We start from the raw sequence: 27,284 nt of genomic DNA, 5'->3' as shown, positions 1-27,284 counted from the left end.
CTTTCCTCTCCAATCTCTCTACGATGGATATTGGGACTTCGTAGACAAGCAGTGGCCAGAGTATCCTTGACAGGATACCATGCTGGTAAATCCATGCCTTGAACTTGCCGGGAAGCCCCGACCAGTCCGCTGCTCTCAACCAACTCTCCAGCTCCTGACAGGTTGCCTGGTCAGATGCTGTATCCTGGCTTAAACCTCATCCTTACCCATCCAATCAGTTTCTCCAACCCCTGCAGGATCCACCTGCCTCCTGGCACTGACTCAGTGGTGACAGTCAGGTCGTCCATGAAGGCTCTGATTGGTGGTTGGCGCATTCCTGACTTGGTCCGAGGGCCCCGGCACTCTGGCTCAGCAGACTTGACGATCATGTTCATCGCCAAGGCAAAAAGGATCACAGAGATGGTACAGCCTGTGATGATCCCAACCTCCAGTCTGTGCCACTCTGATGTTACTGACCCTGATGAGACTCTCATGCTGAACTGGTTGTAATAGTCCAGGATGAGATCTGCCACTTGGCCCGGCACATGATGCTTGGCCATGACTGTCTGGATCAGCTTGTGCGGGATGGAGCCGTAGGCGTTGGCCAGGACAAGCCAGAGCACTGTCAGGTTTCCCTTGTTCTCCCTGGCTTCTCTGATGAGCTGGGTCACCACTACCGTGTGCTCTAGACACCCCGGTACTCCAGACAAGCCTCCCTTTTGCACTGAGCTGTCGATGTAGCCATTGCTGGAGAGGAAGTTGGTCAGCCGCCTTGCTGAAGAAGACGCGTGCGATAATGTGCTCGGACGAAGTGTGTAGTTACCAGTCGGAATTATGCTCAATTAAGCATTCACATATTATTTCTGCTTCAAATAAAGTCACAAACTAAACATATTCACCAATCAAGACATGATATATACCACAATGACATGCAGCAACATTATAATACAGTATCTCAACTCTTTTTACACATTGCAATTAAATGCAATTTCTATTAGTTCTTTCCACTTCCAAACAAAAATGTGATTGGATTATTCAGCGTATGATCAACCTGTGTCAATAAATCCTGGACCATGGTAACATACATGTTTAACCATACACACTACAGATTGATGCAAGCATGTTTTCTGTGAAGGACCGAAAATTATCATGACATGGCCATAGCATGGGTCGTTATTGCTATTGGTACAGAAACACTCTCGCTTCCCACATAATTTATCCATAACAAATATACAGGTTACAAGGAAATTTCTAAAGGCAATTTATGATAATAGCTGTTAAAACCGACTATACCCATCTGACAGGTTAAACATTACACTAACTAACAAGAGATGGCCAAAGGACATAACTACAGCAAATGTTATTTTGGTAATATGTTTAAAGGTGTCAAAATGCCACATTACCGGAAATTCAGATTAGATATACGAGTTGTGGACAGCAATGAAGATACCCAGTTTGAACGCACCAGATTTAAAAAAAATAACTGATAAACGCTGTTTCCATCATTTCCACTTCAGAATTAACGTTAAAATTTCAACTGAAATATCTCAACCAAATTTGTGATGTATATGACCGACTGTAGAAGTAAAACCTGGATAAATCCAACGTATAGTTGTGAATGTTGCTTCTTAGAAAACTACAGTACTGATACTCCATATTAAGAGCATTAATTTGTCGCTAAAATGAATTCTGTAATAACGTGTCAACGGTAGCAGTGACAATCGAACGCTGCGGTTTTAATGTTTCACGTGTTCACAATTTAATTAATCCATCTTTATGGACTAAAACAAATAACACTGGGAATTAAAACACATTTGATTGCATTCTGTTATCAAACATAGTCAATGTTCGCTCTGAAGACATTTCCAGCGCAGTAGGGTCAGGGAGGGGGGGGGGTGTGAATCAGTGCAGGTGGATAGGGGGCGGGGGGTTGGGTGGGGGGTTGGGGGGGGGGGTTGAGAAGGCAATCAGTGCGGTATGGATGGATTGAGGCTGGTGAATTAGTACGTGTTGGTTGGAGTATGTAAAATTGTGAGGGGAGAGCACGGGGGATGTCAGTGGTGTTGAATGGGGGGGTTCAGTACGGGATGGATGGGGTAGACAAAAATGCTGGAGAAACTCAGCGGGTCAGGCAGCAGCTATGGAGCGAAGGAAATAGGCAACGTTTCAGGTCGGGACCCTTCTTCAGATTGTTCCCCCCATTCTTCTTGAATTGGGGGATCAGTACAGGATGGATGGGGGGGTGGTCAGCGCAGGATGAAGGGGTGGCTCAGTACAGGATGAATGGGGGGGTCAGTACAGTGTGGATCGGAGGGTCTGTGCAGGATGAATGGGTGATCACTACAGGATGAATGGGGGGTTCAGTAAAACATAGAAATTAGGTGCAGGAGTAGGCCATTCAGCCCTTCGAGCCTGCACCGCCATAAGATGAATGGGGGATCAGTAAAAGATGAATGAGGGGATCAGTACAGGATGAATGAGGGGATCAGTACAGGATGAATGGGCGATCAGTACAGGATGAATGAGGGGATCAGTATAGGATGACTGAGGGGCTCAGTACAGGATGAATTGGGGGCTCAATGCAGGATGAATGGAGGAGAAGTGCAGTCGCGGCCGCTGCTACCGCTGTGCGGGGCCCTTCATCGCTCCGACCCTTCGTCACCCGTACTGTATCTTTGCCCCGCAATACAGCCGCTGCCGACACAAAACGTCACATTCCTTTTCTCCAGAGATGCTGCCTGACCTGCAGAGTTACTCCAGTTTTTTGTCTCTATCTTCGGTATAAACCAGTATCTGCAGTGCCAAGCCGGGCAAAATGACTCGGCGTTTAGGTTGCCCGGCGGTACTTTGGGTGGTCAATGGCACCCAGGCAACCGTTAATTTCGAGCCCTGAATATTATGTTGCAACTTTATAAAGCACTGATCAGGCTGCAGTTGGAATATTGTGAGATCAGCGTGTACATGGTGGGCTGAAGGGCCTTTTCTGCCCTGTGTAGAACTTTTATGGCTCACACACAGTAGTCCCTTTCCAAGTGGGTGAGAGAGAAAAGTGGGTGGTATTGTCTTTATTAAGTTCCAATTATTTTAATTGATATTTAGTATGTGGAATGATACTTGACTCTTTTTATTAATATTTTTTATGTTTTTAATGGTATTTTGTTTCATCTCAAGAGTTTCAAAATGTTCATGATTGTTGAGGATGCTCACAAATATTCAGTCGCCCCCTCGAACACTGTTGTGAGAGCCCAGGAGTCTGGGGTGTCGGATCTCGCTGGCTGTCACAGTTGTGTAAGTGCAGCCTGCTGCCTGCACCGTGCTGGTCCCTGTTAGGGGAAATCGGCAATTAACGAATCACATAGAATCACATGCTCCAGTTTGCTCCCACATCCCAAAGACGTGTAGGTTTGTAGGTTAGTCGGCCTCTGTAAAATTGCCCCTAGCGTGTAAGGAGTGGATGTGAAAGTGGGATAACATAGAGTAGAAACAAAGAACTGCAAAAGATGGTTCATACACAAAAGGACACCAGTGCTGGAGTAATTCAGCAGATTAGGCAACATCTCTGGAGAACATGGATAGATAGTGTTTTGGCTCAAGACCCTTCAGACTAATCACAACAGAACCAGGACCAATAGAAGCATCAAAGGTTTATTGTCATGCCGGTGTGGAGAAGCCAGCTGGGCATCCCAGACATCACCATGGACAACGGTCAAGGTAAATCATTATATGCCCCTGTCCCACTTAGGAAACCTGAACGGAAACCTCTGGAGACTTTGCGCCCCACCCAAGGTTTCCGTGCAGTTCCCGGAGGTTGCAGGTGGTTGCCGGAGGTTGCAGGTAGTGGTATCAGAAGAGAGACTGACAAAAACCTCCGGGAACCGCACGGAAACCTTGGGTGGGGCGCAAAGTCTCCAGAGGTTTCCATTCAGGTTTCGTAAGTGGGACAGGGGCATTAGTGGGACAGGGGCACTTTACTCTAGTCCATTCCTGGTTGGCAACAGACCAATAGCACTAATTGATTACACATGTTACACGCACATCCAACCGATTGTCTAATAAGGTATAATCAAACGTTTTAACCATGTTATGACTGCTCTGAGGTTTCTAATGATGTTTATCAGACACCCTGACCATAGTCCTTGGGCCTGAACAATAGCTTCAGTATTCAGTAACCTCGTAATTCCAGTTTGCACTGTCAGTACTAAGAACAAAGCCCAGTCAATCTGCCAATAATGCTAGAGAAATTTGTTCAACACCCTGTAGATGTTGCCACATTGATTAATAAGGCATTACTTAAAGGCCCCATGATAAGCTGATCCAAAAGATTAAGATGCACAGGAATCACAGTGACTTGGTCATATTGATTCCGAATTGGCTGGCTGGCTGATAGAGCAGAATTGTGGTGGAAGATCGATATTCTGGCTAGAGGTCTGTTCCGCAGGGATCTGTGATGGGACCTTGAACTCGTACTATGTTACTTTTAAAAGCTCCCACTTGCCAGATGGCCCATCTGCCTGAAAACTACTTGCTCAAATCAGCACAGTGGTGCAGCGGTAGAGTTGCCACCTTACATCGCTTGCAGCACCGGAGACCCGTGTTCGATCCTGACTATGGGTGCTGTCTGTATGGAGTTTGTACGTTCTCCCCGTGACCTGCGTGGGTTTTTTCCGAGATCTTCAGCTTCCTCCCACACTCCAAAGACGTACAGGTTTGTAGGTTAATTGGCTTGGTATATATTTTTTCTAAAGTGACTAGTGTGGGATAGTGTTAATGTGCGAGGATCGCTGGTCGGCATGGACTCGGAGGGCTGAAGGGCCTGTTTCCATGCTGTATCTCTAAACTAAACCACTTTTGCAAGTTCCTGTCGAATACCATCATTGCTCCAATTTAGAACATTTAATTTGTGAACCAATTCTGTCCTTGTCCTACAACTATTTTTAAATTAATAGAACTGAGGCTCTGGTTCCAAAACGCTCCCCCCACACATCAGTCATTTGCCCTGCCCTATTTCCCAAGAGAAGATCAAGCTTTGCCCTCGCCCTAGTAAAACACTTCTCTAAACTAAGATAAAGTGTTTATTTTAGTTTAGAGACGCAGCAGAAACGGGCCTTTCGGCCCACTGAGTCCATGCCGACCAGTAATCCCTGCACACTTACACTATCCTACACACTAGGGACAGTTTACAATTATACCAACCCAATTAACATGCAGACCTATACGTCTTTGGAGTGTGGGAGGAAACCCGAGATCCACGGAGAGAATGTACAAACTCCGTACAGAGAGCACCCATAGTCAGGATCCAACCCGGGTCTCAAGCGCTGTAAAGCAGTTGCACCACCGTACCGCTCTTAAAGCCTGAGGAAACATTCCTGAACACCTTAAACAAATTTCACCCCATTAAAGGCCTCCACACCATGGCAGTCCCAGTTTAAAATAGGAAAGTTAAATCCGCTACTGCAGCACATTATTCTTGCAGCTCTTCACGAGCTCCCTTCATATTTGGTCCTCTAACTCCTGTTGACTATTTGGGGTCCTATGGGACAACCCCAGCAAGGTGTGCAATCCCTTCTTATTTCTCAGCTCCCACCCATAAAGCCACTGTGGATGATTCATCAGTAATGGCATCTTCAACTACTGCTGTGAAGTTCTCCTTCATCAAAAATGCAATTCCCCCTCCTTGCTCTCCACCACCTCTATGAGCGGAGATCTTATAGTAGTTCATAAAATATGAAAGGCATAAATAAGATAGATAGTCAGAACCTTTTCCCCCAGGCTAGGATTAAAGGGCACTAGTTTAATGTGAGAGAGAAGAATTGAGGGGTAAAGGAGAATTCAGGGGTGATTTTCCCACACAGAGGGTAGTGTATATCTGGAATGGGCTGGACAGGGGACGTGGTGGACGCATGTATAATTACGACATTTAAAATGTGTTTGTACAGGTACTGCAGAGAAAAAATAAAGCTGTGGTCCTATCTTCCACAAAGAGACTTTTATCTTCACTTGAGCAAGTGAGGGTCAGCATTTTTGATTTCTTTGAAAGGAACAGAAAGATGATCTTAAGCAACAGTACTTGAATGAGGAGATTGGGTGCAGAAGCTTGCAATTTGCCCAAATCAATCATAGTGCATTGATGTTGTTAGATTAAATGTCAATGATCAATCTTTTTCAGCTTCTGCCTTCAGGCTAATCTGACAGCATACAACAACAAAGTTCAAGTTCAAGTGAGTTTATTGTCATGTGTCCCTGATAGGACAATGAAATTCTTGCTTTGCTTCAGCACACAGAACACAGTAGGCATTTACTACAAAACAGATCAATGTGTCCATATACCATAATATAAATATATACACACATGAATAAATAAACTGATAAAGTGCAAATAACAGATAGTTGGTTAATAATAATCAAAGTTTTGTCCGAGCCAGGTTTAATAGCCTGAAGGCTGTGGGGAAGTAGCTATTCCTGAACCTGGTTGTTGGAGTCTTCAGGCTCCTGTACCTTCTACCTGAAGGTAGCAGGGAGATGAGTGTGTGGCCAGGATGGTGTGGGTCTTTGATGATACTGCCAGCCTTTTTGAGGCAGCGACTGCGATAAATCCCCTCGATGGAAGGAAGGTCAGAGCCGATGATGGACTGGGCAGTGTTTACTACTTTTTGTAGTCTTTTCCTCTCCAGGGCGCTCAAGTTGCCGTACCAAGCCACGATGCAACTGGTCAGTATGCTCTCTACTGTGCACCTGTAGAAGTTAGAGAGAGTCCTCCTTGACAAACTGACTCTCTGTAATCTTCTCAGGAAGTAGAGGCGATGATGAGCTTTCTTGATGATTGCATTAGTGTTCTCGGACCAGGAAAGATCTTCAGAGATGTGCACGCCCAGGAATTTGAAGCTCTTGACCCTTTCAACCATCGGCCCGTTGATATAAACGGGGCTGTGGGTCCCCATCCTACTCCTTCCAAAGTCCACAATCAGTTCCTTGGTTTTGCTGGTGTTGAGGGCCAGGTTATTGCGCTGGCACCATATGGACAGTTGCTCGAGCTCTCTTCTATACTCTGATTCATCCCCATCAGTGATACGCCCCACAACAGTGGTGTCGTCAGCGAACTTGATGATGGAGTTCGCACTGTGACCGGCTACGCAGTCATGAGTATAGAGTGAGTACAGCAGGGGGCTGAGCACGCAGCCTTGAGGTGCTCCCGTGCTGATTGTTATCGAGGCTGACACATTTCCACCAATACGAACAGACTGGTCTGTGAATGAGGAAGTCGAGGATCCAATTGCAGAGGGATGCGCAGAGACCCAGTTCTGTGAGTTAGCCAGCGAGATCGCATCCACCGTTGATCTGTTGTGGCGGTAAGCAAACTGCAGTGGGCCCAGGTTTTTGTCGAGGTAGGAGTTGATTTGCTCCATGATCAACCTCTCAAAGCACTTCATCACCACCGGCGTTAGTGCCACTGGTCGATAGTCATTGAGGCACGTCACCTTACTCTTCTTGAGCACTGGTATAATTGATGCCCTTTTAAAGCAGGTGGGGACCTCAGACGTCAGAAGTGAGAGGTTGAAAATGTCCGTATAAACTCCAGCCAGTTGGTCTGCACAGTTGTAGTCATCTAAACATAACAATTAGTTCTCTGCAGATTGGACACGTTGGGGAAGCTAAACAACCTCCCACAACAGTTTCAGATTATATTAACACATTAAGGACTGGTGCAATAAGGGCTAAATGCATTTTTCTATATGATTTTAATAATAGTGAACAAAATGCATTGGTGCGGCTAGAATCCATTAACACATCAACAAAATTTACAAATAGAAAATAAGATGCTCTCATTTCATTTGACTAAAATGTATTACATATTCTCAGTTAGTTTTGAAACACCATTTTGGAGATAGAGAGAATTTTGCCTTTCCTTCCTCTTGATGAGTAGTGCACAGGATGGAGAAATCAACATTTAGTGAAAGGTGTACCAGACATAAAAGTTTAATAATAGAGGATGATCTTCTTTCAAACAAAATCTCCCCAATGAGCATTTATATTTTCAAATTGTGCATGTGAAAATTCTCATTCAATGTGGACAGTACATATTGAATCATATTTGAAGGTTTGCCACATCGCATTGCTAATAATTTCAGGGTGGTTTCCTCAGCACAATAACTGGTTACAGGTGCCTCTAATTAGTATTCAAATTGAACAATACAACAAGATGAGGATGAAATCTCCAACGCTGCCTGAAACATGCACTTTAAAGTGTCTTTCGTCTAGCCTAAGGAACTATTATAAATAAGACTGCATTCTGTTGGGCTATTTTCTGTGGAATGACACCTTGGAAAACTCACAATCGAGTGATTAATTACAAAGACTGGCATTTAATAGAAAATATTAGACATATATAATCGAGTTTTTGTCTTGGGTTGCGTTTATGGAATTTTCTGCAGCAGAATAACAGAGTTGCATTAAATATAAGGGCGCTAATGTATGCTGACCAATACCTCGCTTGTGTAATGTTCGTGCTTCAGATCCTAATATGGAAAGTGCTGTTGAAAAATAAAATTAATATGGATTTTAATATTTAACCATTTAGAAAGTATAACATAGACAAACAGCTGAACATATTTGTATAAGACATTATCTCTCTACAGTCATTTAATTTCCCTAATATCATGCCCGTATTCACGAAAAATGAAACAATGCTTTAAAATTTGACTAATATCTTTCCTTTAAAATAGAAGATGGGAAATTGTGCAATTAAACTTTTTTTTAAATATTTTAAAATGTCTCATGTTTGCAACGACTACCGATTGACAATCAGTGTTAAGAAGACAGTTGTCATGGGTCAGGCCACTCCGTCCCCATGAAATCTCCCTGATCACCACTCCACTGGAAACTCAACAAATTCACCTGTCTAGGATCTATGGTGATTGATAACCTCTCTCTGGATGAGGAAATCAATTCACTTATAGGAAAGGCAGCAACTACCATCGGGAGGCTAACCATGGAGGAACCGAAAACTCATAATCAAGACCAAGATGACCGTTTACAAAGCGTGTATCTCCCGCACATTACTGTACAGCAGTGAAGCTCAGACAATTTACCTACATCAAGGACGGAAATTGAATAATTTTCATTTACGCTGTCTTCGTTGCATCCTGAGAGTTTCTTAGCAGAACAAAATCACCGCCCTCTCTGTTCTGTCGCTGACTAACATGCCTAGCATCACTGCGATCCTCAAGCAGAAGCACCTCAGCTGGCTTGGACATGTGCACAAGATGGAAAATTAATGCATCCCAAAAGATGTGCTGTACGGGAAGGACATAAATGCACGGAGGCCAAGAGGAAGACAAATACTTTACTACAAGGGTACGATTAGAAGAGATATGACACATTTTAACACTGGCACTGACATCTGGGAAGTGGCTGTTGAGGTGGATAAGTGGAGAAAGGATTCCAGGTGGGTATGAAGCACTATGATAACATAAAGTTCAAGATCCTGGAGACCAGGCACCAATGCCACAAAATGGTCAATGGCAATAGCATCACACTCCCCAATGCAATGGCCAGAGACAACTTCACCTGTCAAAGCTGTGGGAGGGTCTGCCTGTTAAGTAGGTATGTTACAAAACTTACCTTCAGTGGCGCTGCAGTTCTGCCACTGGCCGTGTGCGCGACTTTGGCGCCTTTGAGGGGGGGGCGGGGTTAAAATGCGGGTTTCTCCTGCCTGTCCGAGATATATTTTCTCGGGGTGCTAATGCTGAAGAATTGTTCCGACTGCTGTTCTGTGAAAAAAAATTTAAACCGCGGGACAATTTTAGCGCTGGAGTAAAATAAAAATCCGCTTCTAATGTCGTCAACGCTGACAACAGGATGGATCTTATGTACGGGACAGTTAAAGGTAAGCCGTTTATTTTACATATAAACGTGCTTCTTAGGATTACCTTAATCCAAATGTTACATTGCGAAAAGGTGATTTCGGCCCCATACGAACCGACAGTGTTTTTCCTGCTGATATGGGATTTTAATTCACCGCAAACCGCAACGTTCCAATCGGTCGCGTTCCACAAAATCTCACTCGCAAGATGATTTAAATGGCCATTAATTTACGGGAATTAAACACTAAATTCCTTCCATTTGGCCTATAAATTCATGACAATGAGATTTAAAAATTATGTTATATTGTGAATTCTTGTGTGAATGTTATTTGGACACTTAGGTTATTTAAAAATGTTAATCTTTTCTTAAGAAATGGATAGATGTTTAGATCTAGTAATTGAATTTTGTAATTAGGTACAATTAGGTAACTAACTAATTATATGCTTTAATTTCAGGTCATCCAAGTAAGATTGTTTCATATTTGTTTCAGAATGCTTCAATCTATAATAACTGAAAATTTCATTCAGTTCTCTTAATTTTTAAGAAAGTTATGGGGTTTTCACTGTCCTCGATCACAGCTTTTGTGTTAAGTCAATGGAAAAGCTGCTAATTTCCGAGTATGAAAATGGCCATAACTTTTTTAATACTGAAGATATGAAAGTGAATTATGTGTCAAATTAAACTTCTTTTTATGCTTTATCTGATGGGATAAATTGCAGACTTGATTTTTTAAATCTCATAATTTTGTAACATTGCTATGTTAAGGATAGGCCTAATCAGCCACAGCATAAACTTCAACCGCAGATGAAACATTCCCCTCTCCAAGCAGAACAGCGTCAAAGCCACATCATCCTCTCTTGCAGATGGACAGATGCCAACTCTATTTCAAACCCAATGCTCTTCATCCACTTTACTCAAACTATCTGTCAAGCCACCTCTAACCTTCAATTTGCCTTGTGATCTTTGATATGGTATTGAATTAGGAATAAAAGCAGTTTGTTAGGAATCAAAGTAAGTTGTTCGTACAAGTATCATTACAGTTGCAAACAAATTAACCAGTAACATGAACAGCTATTTAAATATTGTGAGGTGAATATTTTCTATAAGGATATCAACTTAGCACATGAAATGGCAACTTCAGTTCACTGATACATCAACTCGCTTTAAATCAAAGTTGAAAGGTCAAGTCTCGCTCCAGAAATGTGGATCATAAAACAAGCCTGATATATGAGTTTGTGCTGATGAACTGAGTATTGTCCAATATGCTATCTGTGAAATAAGATGCCAGCCCGGGCCTGCTTGTTCTCTCTGATGGGATTTTTCTCCTCACTCTTACTACATTCCAACCCTTACAGATCCAATGATATGGCACTCATGCTTAGCATTAAGTTTCACATGTACCCTCATGAGATGATGCTTGGAGATTGATTTCCTCAACTTCTCAAAAGACCTTCCCACACTGATGTCTGATCTTGAGGAGGGCAACTCCTATTACATATTAAGAGTAATGAAAATATTGTTAATGGCTACTGCCACAAACTCCACGCTCTTATCATTGCTTCTTCCTTTACCTGGTCACCACTTCAGACTAAACCGGCATGTTTCAAACCATTTGACTAAAATAGTATCCTACATCTTCTCCCATCACAAAACAGCTTACCTCTCCCTTCATGAATTATCTCCCTTCACCCTGCCCCAATTCATCTGTTGGCAGCACAGCATCCTCTTAAAAGCATAACCACTTCCACACTCAAATTTTACAATGATTTTGTGAATTTCTCCATCTGTCATTTGAGTGAGCAATCCCAACATGATATTAAATATAATGCTAGTAAGAGTGCTGTTATGATCTGTAGAACCAAAGAGGATAAATGTCTAAAATTTCCTGATTTTAAATTGTCTGACAATAATCTTAGTGTCTGTAATAAGGTAAAATATCTAGGGCATATTATTACAGAACAAATGACAGATGATGAGGATATTTATAGGCAACGACCAATGCTGTATGTACTGGCGAATATTCTCTTGCGTAAATTTGGTGCGTGTGCAGATGTGGTGAAGATGTCGCTATTTAGAGCATACTGCACACCACTCTACACTGCGCACCTGTGGTCGTACTATGGAAAGACAAGTTTGCAGAGACTAAAGGTGGCATATAACAATGCCATGAGAACACTGCTAAGGAAACCTAGATGTTGTATTGCCAGTAATATGTTTGTGGCTGCAGGAGTCAGTACTTTAGAAGCTATCCTAAGAAATCACATGTATAAATTCATTTGCAGGATAAATGACTCTAAAAATGTAATTATTGTGGTCTTGTCAAACATAAGGGTTAGCACTACACGCTATGAATCCCAGCTGTGGAGACACTGGTATCGTTGTCTCATTGTAGGACATTGATCAATCTTTTAATCTGGATTTTTAACTCATGTATTGTGTTTTTAAAAATATATAATTTATGATGCTCTTATAAGTGATATACTAAGATTTTATATGTACTTTATGATATTTTTTTTAATGTGCAATGCATTTTTTTAAATGTAATGTTGCCCCTTGTCTGGACCTCGAGTCCGTAATAAGGTTTATTATTATAATTATAATTCCATAACTCCATGTGATGTTAGCTTGGTGGCCCAATACACTTGTGCCCATGGACCAACGCCCACTCTAAGTTCCCCATTTTCTTTTATAACTTTTTCATTATGATCTTAATTCTCCTCCCTGTCTCTGAAACCTTTTCATCTGAATTTGTTATCTTCCCAAATGGAATCGCTGCATGGGGTTAACCATCTCAATGCCAATCAGGTTTCAAAATTGCGATGTACTTCCCAATTTGACTGACTCAGCGAATGTGTGCACGGTGGGGACACTGGTTCTCTCCAGAAAGATTTAGACAGAAAAGGTTGTACTCTTATATCAGTAGCTGGCTATTAGCATTGTGTACAGGTCAGGTCGGGGGGAGTTCACCCTGCCACGGGTACCATGTAATCCCATGCTACCTGCTTCATGGTCGGATAGTCGGCAACTAAACCGTCTCCCCCACCTGGTTTGCCAGGTAAGGAGGGGGCTGTGGACCCCCAGCAGGACCAAAAACAAGGTCTGTCAAAGTGCAGATCAGCTTCTAGTGAGCCAATGGCCATCCACACTTCAGTAGAAGTTGCGATCACCAGCGTACATAGCATTGTAAGGAATGATGATAAAGCACACACACCAAAATCCTATACTTCCAACGGCGGAAGTCTGCAGGAAGTGGAGGACAGAGATGTGTGGTGCGTCCGTCACCATTGCCGTTGAAAAGCAGCAACACTGCGTCGCTAATGTTTTCAACGATGATGAATTAATGAAGGAACAATGTAACCACATTCTGTACAATTCACCTAATGGTGCAAACTGAAAAATAAATAACAAAAGCTTGCATTGATCGACTTTAAAGTTACCTCACAAAATCTGGGGCACGGGTGATCATATATTCAAAGTCAGCTAAGGAAAGTCTCCCATCACCATCCAGGTCTCCTTCCTCCATGATTTTGCTGCACACCAATTGAATTTCTTCATCTGACAGCTCCTTGTTTGTAAGCTTGTTGAGCATTACCTCCAGATCAGATTGGCAAATGAAGTTATCACTGTTGAAGTCTGTGCAAAATGTGAAACAGATAAAAAGGTTTGTTTTACTGGAGAATTCAGCAGTAAGACAAAAAATAGTTTCTTGCAATTTTTCTTTCAAGTTTGATAATGAGTTCCACTTTGCTTTTTTATTTTGAAAGGATGGTACAGAATAGACAATAGACAATAGGTGCAGGAGTAGGCCATTTGGCCCTTCGAGCCAGCAACGCCATTCAATGCGATCATGGCTGATCATCCACAATCAGTACCCCGTTCCTGCCTTCTCCCCATATCCCTTGACTCCGCTATTTTTAAGAGCCCTATCTAGCTCTCTCTTGAAAGCATCCACAGAACCTGCCTCCACCGCCCCCTGAGGCAGAGAATTCCACAGACTCACCACTCTCTCAAATCTCAAAACCACAACTCTCAAATATCAGAGCACCTACTAGATTGAAATAAACAGAAAAATAAATAGGATGAATTAAACACACTGACTGGACAAGATGAATGGATTTTGAAAGTGCGTAGCCTGGAGAATGAAGAAGAATGCTAAAAATTACATAATTTGAGGGTCTAGGGTGAGTGGGGAGGGATGAGAGAACCAGGAAGTCACAGAGAAAGTGGTTGCTGTGGAAAGCAGAAAAGGGCAGGGTTTTGTTCCCACAAGGTACTGCAGATGCCAGAATCTGCAGCAAACAGAAAGAGAGCTGCTGGAGGAACTCAGCCGGCAGAGCATTGTGAAAATAAATGGACAGTGAATATTTTGAGTCGAGACCTTTCAGCTAGAGCATAGGCTAAGTAGTCAGTGTAAAGTGATAGTGGGAAGAGTTTAGTTTAGAGATACAGCACGGAAACAGGCCCTTCGGACCACAGAGTCCACGCCGACCAGCGATCCCCGCACACTTGCACTATCCTACACACACTAGGGACAATTTACAATTATACCAAGCCAATTAACCTACAAACCTGTACGTCTCTGGAGTGTGGGAGGAAATCAGAGACCCCGGAGAAATCCCATGCAGGTCACAGGGAAATCGTACAAACTCCGTAATGACAAGCACAGATATTCAGGATCGAACCGGGTCTCTGGCACTGGAAGGCAACAACTCTACCGCATCATCATCTTTGGGCAAGGTTTGGGCAAGAGCTAGAAAGCAGTGGGTGGATACAGGTGGGGGGGAGTTGGCAAATAGAAGGCTTAGGGGGGAGGGAAAGGTGGAGACAGCAACAGAGGCTAAGAGGTGATAAGCACAAAACCTTAAAAGCTATTGATTTTGGAAGCTAATGGAAAGGGAAAATTAATCTTATATCAAGAATCAATTATCTTAAATTTCTACGCAATCTTTGTAGCAAGCTTTCAACACAATAGTAGACTGCAACTGAGACAGTATCTGAACCCAGTGGAACTTCTTCTGACAAGATGACAATAAGTAGCTTAAATTTGATTTATGGTAAGTAGAATCTTTCCATTTTCTATTCTTTAGCTTTGTGGGGGGTTTTGGGCCTTAATGGAATACATACACATTTAAGAAAAGTACACAATGTATGTATTAATGAGTAATCAATGCAGTTTCTCTATGTGGGGATATTTTGTCAACTTAATACAACATTTCAGTTTTTCTTCAAAGGTTTGATGTTAGAACAATCTGAATCCATACCCTTCCTTGGCTGAGCTTCAAATCTGCAGATTTTAAGTTACAGACAGAGTTTTGTTTCAAGTAAATTATTACTGTAAATATATCCTCTTAATGTAAATGTTTTTATGATACATCTCTTTCAGATCAAGATTTTATATGAAATTCCCTTCCCATTTAAAAAAGTCGGTACTTTTAGTCAGTAGTAAAGAAAGCAAACTCAATGCATTTATTTCAAGAGGGCTTGTATACAAAAACAGGGATGTAATGCTGAGGCTCTATGGCACTGGTAAGGCTGCATTTGGAATATTGTGAGCAATTTTGGTCCTTTATCTGAGGAAGGACGTGCTGGCTCTGGAGAGGGTCCAGAGGAGGTTTACAAGAATGATCCCAGGAATGAGTAGGCTAACTTATGATGAGCATTTGTCAGCACTGGGCCTGTACTTGCTGGAGTTTGGAAGATTGATGGGGTACGTCATTGAAACATACAGAATAGTGAACGGCTTGGATAGAGTGGAGAGGATGTTTCCACTAGTGAGAGAGTCTAGGACTAGAGGTCATAGCCTCAGAATTAAAGGATGTTTTTTTAGGAAGGAGTTGAGGAGAAATGTATTTAGTCATAGTGGTGAATCTGCGGAATCCTTTGCCACATAAGGCTGTAGAGGCCTTCGGGGGATATTTATAAGGTTGAGATAGATAGATTTGTTACTAGTACAGGTGTCAGGGGTTATGGGGAGAATAGAAAATAGACAATAGGTGCAGGAGTAGGCCATTCGGCCCTTCAAGCCAGCACCACCATTCAATGTGGCCATGGCTGATCATCCACAATCAGTACTCCGTTCCTGCGTTCTCCCCATATCCCCTGACTCCGTTATCTTCAAGAGCCCTATGTAGTGCTCTCTCTTGAAATATCCAGAGAACCGGCCTCTGAGGCAGAGAATTCCACAGACTCACAACTCTCTGTGTGAAAAAATTTTCCTCATCTCCGTTCTAAATGGCTTACCCCTTATTCTTAAACCATGGCCCCTGGTTCTGGATTCCCCCAACATCGGGAACATGTTTCCTGCCTCTAGCGTGTCCAAACCTTTAATAATCTTATATGTTTCTATAAGATCTCCTCTCATCCTTCTAAACTCCAGAGTATACAAGCCCAGCTGTTCCATTCTCTCAGCATATGACAGTCCCGCCATCCCGGGAATTAACCTTGTAAACCTACACTGCACTCCCACAATAGCAAGAATGTCCTTCCTCAAATTAGGGAACCAAAGCTGCACACAATACTCCAGGTGTGGTCTCACTAGGGCCCTGTACAACTACAGAAGGACCTCTTTGCTCCTATACTCAACTGCTCTTGTTATGAAGACCAACATGCCATTCGCTTTCTTCACTGCCTGCTGTACCTGCATGCTTACTTTCATTGACTGATGAAAAAGGACCCCCCAGATCCCGTTGTACTTCCCCTTTTCTCAATTTGACACCATTTAGATAATAATCTGACTTCCTGTTTTTGCCACCAAAGTGGATAAGCTTACATTTATCCATATTAAACTGCATCTGCCGACTCACCCAACCTGTCCAAGTCACCCTGCATTGTCATAGCATCTTCCTCACAGTTCACACTGCCACCCAGCTTTGTGTCATCTGCAAATTTGCTAATGTTACTTTGAATCCCTTCATCTAAATCATTGATGTATATTGTCTATAGCTGCAGTCCCAGCATCGAGCCTTGTGGTATCCCACTATTCACTGCCTGCCATTCTGAAAGGGATTAACGGGTCCAGGTACACTACATCCACTAGCTCTCCCTTGTCCATTTTCCTAGTTACATCCCCAAAAAATTCCAGAAAATGAGTCAGGCATGATTTCCCCTTCGTAAATCCATTCTGACTCGGACCAATTCTGTTATTGCTCTCCAAATGTGCCACTATTTCATCTTTTATAATTGACTCCAGCACCTTCCCCACCACTGATGTCAGGTTAAGTTGTCTATAATTCCCTGTTTTCCCTCTCCCGCCTTTCTTAAAAAGTGGGATAGCATTAGCTACCCTCAGGACCCATTAATCCACAGGATCTGATCCTGAATCTATAGAATGTTACGACTAAAAATAGTCCAAAATAAAGGATCCTCTGGCAGCATAACCTTCTCCTGGCTGATTTTATGTAGGAGCATTTACATCCCTCGGGCAAACCCATTAACTTGATTTTAATATGAGGCTGAAAATAGACTGGTTAATAAATGTACTTTTCGTAATAGATCAGACCATAACTTTAATTTGCAAAAGATTTCTACTATTTCCAAAGATACAATTCGCTTACCGTAAATTTTAAATGCATAATATGCTTTTAAATTGTTAGATGCCAGATTGCTTAAGGCAGAGAACATATTTAGAAATTCATTAAATGTCATGAACCCCTGGTCATCCTCTGAAAACACTTGAAGGATCTTTTGGTGAAAGGGGTTTTCCTGAAAAAAGAAAAGCAGTCATCTCAAATATTCAGCATTTGTAAAATATCCAGAGAATGCATATGGCATGGTGAATTATTAGAGAACACCAAATCTGCCACAACAATATCACCCTCTCCCACTTGTTGCCTGGTGGCATTGATTATTTTTAATGCATTCTTAAAAATGATCACCTCTAGTGGCCAGTGGCCCTGGTCCTAGCAGTAGATGCTATCTTTAAAAATAGAAATAGTCTTCTGTGGGGGCAGCATAGTGGAGCAGCTGATAGAGTTGCTGCCTCATGGTGCCAGATATCCGGTTTGATCCTGACATCGGGTGTTGCCTGTGTGGAGTTTGTAGGTTAGCAGGGATTTCATCCAGATGCTCCGGTTTCCTTCCACGTTCCAAAGACGCGCAAGTTTGTAGGTTAGCTGGCCTCTGTAAAATTGCCCATAGTAAGGAGTGGATGCAAAAGTGGGATAACATAGAATGGGTGATCGATGGTCGGAGTGGTACTCAGTGGGCCGAAGGGCCTGGATCCATGCTGTATTTCTAAATTAAACTAAACTGAAGTCAAATAGTTTGACACCAATAATCTTCCTATGTTGCAACAGTGTTACGGATATTTTCTGGTCTCCTCTGAGCCAAGGTTGATTTCCTTCAGGTTTTACAAAAGGTTGCTGCCTAGATTAGGGAGTGTTAGCTACAAGAAGCGGTTGGACAAACTTGGATTGTTGTCACCAGAATCCCTGAGGGGAGACCGGACAGAAGTATATAAAATTCTGAGAGGCAGAGTGTGAACAGTCAGAAGTTTTTTTGCTGGGTAAAAATGGCAAGGACTAGAGGACATAGCTTTAATATGAGGCGGGGGGGTTAAACAATGTAATTGTATTTGCAGATTTCAATTAACATAACAATTGCAGGTGAATTTGAATGATTTTGGATGTCAAAGCAGACAATAACAATGAGAGTTTTGATGGCCACTGAACAAAGAGTGGGGAAAGGTGGATAGGTGCATGACAAATGTGAAAGCCATTCTGTGAGCTCATTCCACCCCCTGGTTCTGGCACCATCTATATTTGTCGCTTCCACCACCTAAAATGGTGGGAGCCAACTGCACTGAGACCATGCTGGGAGGAGTCAAGAGTGTTTGATTTTCATACGTATCACAATCAGAACAATGAAATTCTTACTTGCAATAGCATAACAATCTGTAAACACAGTACTCCCAGATAACACAATGAATAGGAAAATGTTGAATACATTTAAAAACATCAGTACTCTTACAAAACAAAAGCCCAAAGTCCCTAGAGCTGGTTCATAGTTGGTGATGTCATGTTGAAGAGTCTGATGGTTATTGGGAAGAAGCTTGAAAGAGTTCAGAAAAGATTTACGAGGATGTTGCCAGGACTAGAGGGTGTGAGCTATCGGGAGAGGTTGAGTAGGCTGGGTTTCTATTCCACGGAGCGCAGGAGGATAAGGGGTGATCTTATAGAGGTATGCAAAATCATGAGAGGAATAGATCGGGTAGATGCACACAGTATTTTGCCCAGAGTAGGGGAATCGAGGACCAGAGGACATAGGTTCAAGCTGAAGGGGAAAAGATTTAATAGGAATCTGAAGGGTAATTTTTTCACACAAAGGGTGGTGGGTGTATGGAACAAGCTGCCAGAGAAGATAATTGAGGCTGGGACTATCCCATTGTTTAAGAAACAGTTAGACAGGTACATGGATAGGACAGGTTTGGAGGGATATGGACCAAACGCAGGCAAGTGGGACTAGTGTAGCTGCGGCATTGAAGGCCGGTGTGGGAGAGTTGGGCCGAAGGGCCTGTTTCCACACTGTATCACTCTATGACCCTATGATTCTAAGCTGTTCTTGAACCTGGAGGTCACATTTTTACCAGTGGTAGGAGTGAAATGAGAGTGTGGCCAGGGTGGTGTGGGTCCTTGATGATGCCGGCTGCCCTTTTGAAACAGCGCCACCATTGGATCCGTTTGATGGTGGGGAAGGAGGGCAGTACCTGTGATGGACTGGGTAGTGTTCACCACTTTTTATAATCTCCTTCACTGGGCATTCGAGTTGCTGAACCAGGCCATGATGCAACCAGTCAATATTCTCTCTCCTGGACATCTGTAGACATTCAAGAGAGTATTCTTCAACATACAAAATCCCCTCAATCTTCTAAGGAAGTAGAGGCATTGACGGGGTTTCTTTAGGATTTAATCAATGTGCTGGGCCAATGACATCTTCAGAGATATGCATGCCCAGAAAACAATGAGGTTCAAATATCAGGATAAGCTTGTTGTAATGAACCAATCTCATAAAGCACATGTAATGTTTATCACAGCTTTCAACCAGTAAAAGTAAAGCAGTATCACTTTTATATCCAGTCTTTTAGTCGTACCTTTAGTTCTGGCATCTCAGTAATGAGTTGTAGAGGTATTTTGATATCTTCTCTATTATTACAGTGGCAAGGAATATTCTGCAGTGCCAATGCATGGAATCTTTGATATAATCTGAAACAGAAATACAACAAAAATGGGACAAAAGTTTCCCCCGTATGATATAAATAACGAAAAAAGATGAGGTAAGATTTAGGTTTGTTATTGTCATGTGTCTTGATGTACACTAAAAAGCTTTGTTCTGCATGCTACCCAATTAAATGATATAATACCATACATAAATACAATCAAGGTAAACTGAAGTACAATAAGTTGGGCAAGGAGGAAGTCAGGGTGCAGAATATAGTTCTCAACATTGTAGTGCACCAGGTCTATAGACAAAGTCCAATGTCCACAATTGGGTAAAGATGAAATGGCCAGTTTATGGAAGGACCATTCAGATTATAGTGGGAAAAAATGTGTTCCCAAGTCTGGTGATGCTTTCAAGCTTCTGCATCTTCTGCCCAATGAGAAAGGGGAGAATAAGGGTTGACCGGGATGGAACATGTCTTTGATTATGTTGGCTGTTTTTCTGAAGCGCTGTGAAGAGTAGATGGAGTCAATGGTGGGGAATCTGATCTGTGTGCTAGACTGAACTACATCCACAGCTCTCTGCAATTTCTTGCAGTATTCTACAGAATTGTTCCCGCACCAATGCATGGAATGCACGATGCATACCGACAATGGTTTAATGAATAGGAGAAGTTTTACAATAGAAGTATCTCAATGAAAATGGAAAATAATTGAGATATGGAAGTACAAGAATGGAGCAAGAAATAGCAGAACAAAATTTACTGGGAGCTTTCTAAAGATATTTATGGTCATATATGGTATAGTATAAGTCAGGAAGTTAGTGGAATATGTAACAAGGTAAAACAATAACCAGAGAATATCAGTTAAAAAAAAGACAGGCCAATGGTGACACAATTCACTGCAGATGCGAGAATATTGCATAGAACACAAAATACTGGTGCAATTCAATGGGTCAGGCACCATCTCTGGTGGACTTGGGTAGGCAAAGTTTTGGGTTGAGCCCATTCTTCAGACGGATTGTATTATGGCGGAGAAAGCTGGAGAAGGTGAGGATGGGGGACGGTGGGATAAAGTCTGACAAGTGATAGGTAGTTCAAGTTCAAGTTCAAGTTAGTTTATTGTCATGTGTCCCTGTATAGGACAATGAAATTCTTGCTTTGCTTAAGCACACAGAAAATAGTAGGCATTTACTACAAAACAGATAAATGTGTCCATATACCATGATATAAATATATACACACATGAATAAATAAACTGATAGTGCAAATAACAGAAAGTTATTTGCAGGTAGACAGAGGTAAATGGGAATTCTGATAGGCAGATGGGTGCACAAAGGCAAGAAGCTAAAAGGAGACAAAAGGGAACAAAAAGGGGCACAAGGGAGATAAAAGGGTTTAGATAAGGAGAGAACATGGTTGAAACATAAAGCCAGAGGAAGGGATGGAGGTGGAAAGGGAAGGGTAGAGTAAGAGAAAGAGGCATTATAGTGAGAGAAATCGGTGTGTGAGGTGGCAGGGTGCACAGAACACAGAGAAGGGGGAAGGGGGATGTTCCTAAATCAGTCTGTTGAGAATCCTATTGAGGGAAATATATTTTAGCTCCAGTATGGTGTGATGAGAAAGGCTTCATTAATAATTTGGTAGTTAATGGGCCTTTAGTGATCATTATATGACAGCATTTTATAATGAGATTGAAGTAGATATCATAAAATAAAGCAAAATTTGAAGCATAAGTTATGAGAGTAACTCAGCGGGTCAGGCAGCATCTCTGCAGAACATGGATAGGTAACATTTCAGGTGGACGGACTGTCTCAACTCGAAACGTCACTTCTCCATGTTTCCAGGGATGACCTGTTGTTACTCTGGCACTTTATGTCCTTTGGTAGATTAGGAAACCTCTTCAGAAGATATGACAGTAAATGAACACAGTAATATTCAAATAATTCATATATTCTAAACAATAACAATATTTCATAGTAAACCCCAAAGTCCTAACAAAAGTGCTCCGGCCATAGGTAATGAAAAAATAATTATAGTATAAATACAAACCAAAATTAAAAGTTTGACCATTTGTGACTGGGATAAAAATAAAATTTCCTTTAATCTTGTAGCAATTTAAACTTGTCAGTCATTACTGGATGGCTGCTGTTTCTCACAAAGACATTTCCAACAGTTCTGTCCACATCGCCTCTTCCGCAAAGAAAAAGAAAGGCATCAGACACCTGAAAATTGAGCGAGCTCTCTTGCAACTAATGCTCCACCTTGACTTGGAAAAATATTACCATTCTTTCATCATCACTGGGCTTAAATATCAGGATAGAAATGCCACTAAAAAGCAGGATAGAAATGACTTGATCAGATGGTAAATTCAAGATACAAACTCACTATAACCTTCTCCAGTGAAATAAACGCTGACCTTGCTTGTGATTTCCACATTCAATAACTTTTTTTTTTAAACGCTTAGCCATATTTATTGAGTTGTGAATGTGTGGGATTAATAAATTTATACCGATGTACCAGTTCTTATGTATAGGAAGGACCTGCAGATGCTGGTTGAAACTGAAGATAGACACAAAATGTTGGAGTAACTCAACGGGTCAGGCAGCATCTCTGGAGAAAAGGAATAGGTGACGTTTTGGGTTGAGACCCTTCTGACTAATGGCTGCTTCTCTTTGATGTCATAAGAGTAAACAATACAATTGAAATTGTGCCTCAAGTACACTTTAATCTTGGCAACTTTGCAAAAACCAAAAAGACCTCATTCTTGGACATAACATAATACCTTCAGAAACCCCAACCATCTGCTTTGGCTCCAAACTCGTAGCGCATTAGGGGTTTTGCTAAACACAACCATTATTTAGTAGGTTGATGACATTTCTCTCACATTGCTTATCAACTTACCTCATTATGTCTTTCTTTGTAAAGACTGTACAATCCTTGAAATAGAAAACAACACTTTTTAGTAACCATTTATAAAGTTGCCATATATCATAAACATGCAAATACCTGTCAGTTACTTTTCCTCCAAATTTCAGGATAATTCATTAGGCTATCTAACACTTACTACCGTGAGAAAAAAACTTGAATATCAGGAGTTGCAGCATTTTAATTAGCAAGCTTGTGAATAGAGGAGTTAACAGTTCAGTTCACTTCAGTTGAATTCCTGTGTCACATAGAAACAGAAACATAGAAAATAGGTGCAGGAGGAGGCCATTCGGCCCTTCGAGCCAGCACTGCCATTCATTGTGATCATGGCTGATCGTCCCCTATCAATAACCCGTGCCTGCCTTCTCCCCATATCCCTTGACTCCACTAGCCCCTAGAGCTCTATCTAACTCTCTCTTAAATCCATCCAGTGACTTGGCCTCCACTGCCCTCTGTGGCAGGGAATTCCATAAATTCACAACTCTCTGGGTGAAAAAGTTTTTTCTCACCTTAGTCTTAAATGACCTCCCCGTTATTCTAAGAATATTCTAAGAATTCACCTCAGAACTCCACAATACTTTTCATGTCCTGGACACAAACAGGTAGGAAGTGCTGTCTGCTGGATGAACCTGTGTTATCAGAGCTTGAGCAATAGCTGGCACTACTGTGATGCACATTTGGTGAGTAGATTCCGGAGTTACTACCTAGCAACAGCAAAGAGTGATCAAGCATGAATCCACTGATTGCATCTTATTCTCGTTGCATTCACCTCTGAATAATACTACTAAGTTGGGGTTTTTAGGGCTAAAGCCAGATACAACAAGGTGGGTCCCACGCTTGGATCGGATGTACAAAGGAGGAAGAGGAAATTAAAAAGGCTGGAATGACAGAGGGTGCAACAATTAGGAGTGGTATCTTTGCAACTACCTACAAACATGGTCCTAGTGTCAATGGCATTGACAAGCAGCTGAGGAATCTTCTGTGCCAAAGAACAGGTTGTGGTTTGTATCGCTACCAGTAACACAGGCAGAAAGAGGGATCAGGTCCAGGAAGCAGAAGTTAGGAAACTAGGAACGAGTAAAAGGGAGGACCTCAGAGGGAGGAATCTCTTGAGTTTGCACTACACTTGGTGCCATGAGCAAAGAAGAAGGAGGTTGTGGCGAGAGATGTGTTGCAGAAGAAAGGATTTTAAAAGGGAGGACTTCCACAAGGTAGACAAGTTATGCTTCAGTGCGTTGGGGACATATTGATATATCGGGTGCTTTATTTTTACTGAAGACAAAAGGGATCACAGATACTGGAATCTAGAACAAAAAACAGAAGAACTCCAATGGGTTGAGAAGCATCTGTGGTGGCAAAAGATGCAAGGTGATATTTTAAGTCAAAACCCTACCTTAGGACTGATTCGGGGTCTCAACCTGAAACATCGATGCACACTATTTGCTTCCACAGATGCTGGTGGACCTGCTGAATTCTTCCATCTTCCTGTCTTTTGGTTTATTATTGCTGTCGATGACAGAGGACTGGGAACCTGAACGTGGAGTCTGAAGGTAGGGAGGGTGGGAAATGGAAACAAGGAATTAGTTAGCAAGGCTATAAGGCAGAAGAAATGAGGATTCAAAAAGGACAAAAACAGTATATTGGTAATAATCAATAGTACATGTTGTAAAGTCTGATACAACAGTTATTACAAAAAGCTATCTTAAGGGTAGGAAGAAATTCCAATTAGATGTTCCTATTAGGTTTTAAAATGGAGGTTAGGGGAAAGAGGATAGCATGCTTGTAGTTGGGGTGGGGGGCAGAGAGATGATATATTACTTATTGAACCAATTATAGTTAACCCCCTAGAATTATTAAGTCATCTGAGTTGGAGTGTCCATTCTGTTCTCAACTGTGATTAATCTGGGGAGTGTGCTACAAGTTGGAACATTATCAGGAGCTAACATTACAGGATAGAGATTATGGCCCTTTGTCAACCACATATGTGCACTAAAGAGTTGGTTATTCCATCTTTCTAACCAGATACAGATAAAAGATACTTCCGATTACATAAATTCCATGCAACTTCTAATTTGCTAACAGCCCCTAAGGGTGAGCTGCATTAGAACATCTTAATATAATAAAAACAAATATAAAACCCTCAGAAGAATATCATCTTTCAAATATGATTCTTGACCAGCAATATTGATAATATTACATTTCAAATATATTCAATTTAGTTTTGTAATTGGTTTGAATCCTAAGTTTTAAATGCATTTTACATGCAATGCATTGATGTTATTTATCAATAGTATTTTGCCATAAATCTATTCCATTGCTGCCACTTTAGATGGTCACAGATACTAAATTGAATCTTCTATCTTTCTTCCCAGATACAGATAAAAGAATCAAGGGATATGGGGGGGGAAAGCAGGAACGGGGTACTGATTTCAGATATCTGCCATGATCATATTGAATGGCGATGCTGGCTTGAAGGGCCAAATGGCCTACTCCTGCACCTATTTTGCTATATTTCTGTGTTTCTATGTTTTCACTGCTGCCGATAGATATAAAAACTGTATCCAAACAAAATGAAAATAGTATTTGCAATCATTGCTTCAATAGCATTAACGAGGATGTTGTGACAGAGGAGGCATTCCTTCCTCTGAGCGTTTAAATCCTAAAATATTTCACGATAATTGTTTGGTTTCTGGTTAGTATTCTACGTGCTCATCCATTTCAGAACCCTGCCATTCACTATATCCAAATAATGACGCTGAAATTCACAAGCTTCTCCAGAATTAGGAGATAGCAAATATGGTTATAGTTTAAATCAATGAACATCACTTTGGTAAATATTTGCTGCCCCATTATATAATATTATTTTTCAATGACATTAAAATAATGGTTAGGTGTAGGAAGGAACCGAAGATAGACAACAAAAAGCTGGAGTAACTCGGCGGGCCAGGCAGCATCTCTGGAGAGAAGGGATGGGTGACGATTCGGGTCGAGACCCTTCCTCAGGTTCTTTCGTGTTTTCAAAGAAGAGTTTTACCAAGCGTTACATCTATTTTATATCCCAAGCAGAACTGCTTAAATGAAGATTCCTTTTCTATTATAGCATAATAGATCTGTACATTTAGAAGCATCATTAAAGATGCGATAACCTTATATATTTTTATGTTACATAATCTCTTCTGCGGACTTACCTGGTATTCATCTAGTTGCTCTTCAGTAAATACACTTTGTTTATTTCCCATTGTAAATGTGCGGCTCCAGTAAATCTCCACTCTTCTCAAATAATGTTGGGGTTCAGGTTATATTATTACATTACAATCAATTTTTGTTTTGAAAAATCATGTTGAAAAATCAGACAGACATGCCAGAATGATCCAGCCTTTGACTAGAGCAATTTCAGCCTAATGCTTAGTTTGGTGAGGAAGAGGACAGACTAATGTGACTGGCTCGAACAAACGTTATACAAGTATTTTCTAAATCAATTAGCTCTTTCACAGTGTGCTAGCTGCAGATTGTCTTTCACTTTAAATATTATTTTGTTTTATTATTTGGTTGACATTTGCCAGTATTAAACAATATGATGCCATTTTCTATGTGGACAGTCCTATTATACGGAGAATGATAAATTATGGGCTACTGCAGACCTCTTAAGTGCCAATAAAGAATTAACAGTTTGCAGTGATATTTACTGAACCCAAAATATGTATTTCTTACTGAGGTTATTAAATGAGATGAAGAAAAATAATCAGAAAAAATAATAACAGCCCCGAGAGATTTTTGAAACTTTTATTATGCAATTATTTACCTTTTATTAAGAAAAGAGCAGGTAGTGTGCATTGCCGTGGCTTAAAAGAGTTGTTAAAAATAATGGGGAAGATCATCAAGTAGAATTCCTGAAGAGGCTTAATTTTAGCTTTAGTTTAGCTTAGAGATACAGCACGAAAACAGCCCCTTCGGACCACCGGGTCCGCGCCGACCAGCTATCCCCACACGGTATTGGGGGTTCAGTATTGATGTGGATAGAGAACTGGCTGGCAGACAGGAAGCAAAGAGTTGGAGTAAACGGGTCCTTTTCAGAATGGCAGGCAGTAACTAGTGGGGTACCGCAAGACTCAGTGCTGGGACCCCAACTATTTACAATATATATTAATGATTTGGACGAGGGAATTGAATGCAACATCTCCAAGTTTGCGGTTGACACTAAGCTGGGGGGCAGTGTTAGCTGTGAGGAGGATGCTAGGAGGCTGCAAGGTGACTTGGATAGGCTGGGTGAGTGGGCAAATGCATGGCAGATGCAGTATAATGTGGATGAATATGAGGTTATCCACTTTGGTGGCAAAAACAGGAAAGCAGACAATTATCTAAA

At 41.6% G+C, this 27,284-nt stretch overlaps 1 protein-coding gene across 2 annotated transcripts; it reads right to left on the bottom strand.

The window, feature by feature from the left end:
- Positions 1-8,347: 8,347 nt before the first annotated feature.
- LOC116975898 (calcium and integrin-binding family member 2-like) lies at positions 8,348-26,173 on the bottom strand. Of its 2 annotated transcripts, XM_033025373.1 has the most exons (6): positions 26,110-26,173; positions 22,898-22,932; positions 19,928-20,039; positions 17,394-17,541; positions 13,278-13,473; positions 8,348-8,507 (listed from the first exon to the last, which is right to left on the bottom strand). In XM_033025373.1, exons 1-6 carry the CDS (start codon positions 26,158-26,160, stop codon positions 8,486-8,488), a joined length of 564 nt encoding a protein of 187 aa, XP_032881264.1. In that variant the 5' UTR covers positions 26,161-26,173; the 3' UTR covers positions 8,348-8,485. The 2 variants fall into 2 exon arrangements, with proteins under 2 accessions (XP_032881264.1, XP_032881186.1); XM_033025295.1 differs by lacking the exons at positions 19,928-20,039; positions 22,898-22,932 and having other exon boundaries at positions 26,110-26,160.
- Between the last annotated feature and the right edge of the window lie 1,111 nt (positions 26,174-27,284).

Source organism: Amblyraja radiata, chromosome 1 (genome assembly GCF_010909765.2).
Source record: "Amblyraja radiata isolate CabotCenter1 chromosome 1, sAmbRad1.1.pri, whole genome shotgun sequence".
Lineage (NCBI taxonomy): Eukaryota > Metazoa > Chordata > Chondrichthyes > Rajiformes > Rajidae > Amblyraja > Amblyraja radiata.
This window is presented reverse-complemented; position numbering and strand designations above follow the sequence as displayed.

Excerpts from the sequence above, each read along its gene's own strand:
- LOC116975898 (XM_033025373.1), bottom strand. The coding sequence starts at position 26,160 with ATGGGAAATAAACAAAGTGTATTTACTGAAGAGCAACTAGATGAATAC. Across the intron at positions 22,933-26,109 it reads AGCAACTAGATGAATACCAG|GATTGTACAGTCTTTACAAA; the intron begins GTAAGTCCGCAG and ends TTCTATTTCAAG. Across the intron at positions 17,542-19,927 it reads CTGAGATGCCAGAACTAAAG|GAAAACCCCTTTCACCAAAA; the intron begins GTACGACTAAAA and ends TTCTTTTTTCAG.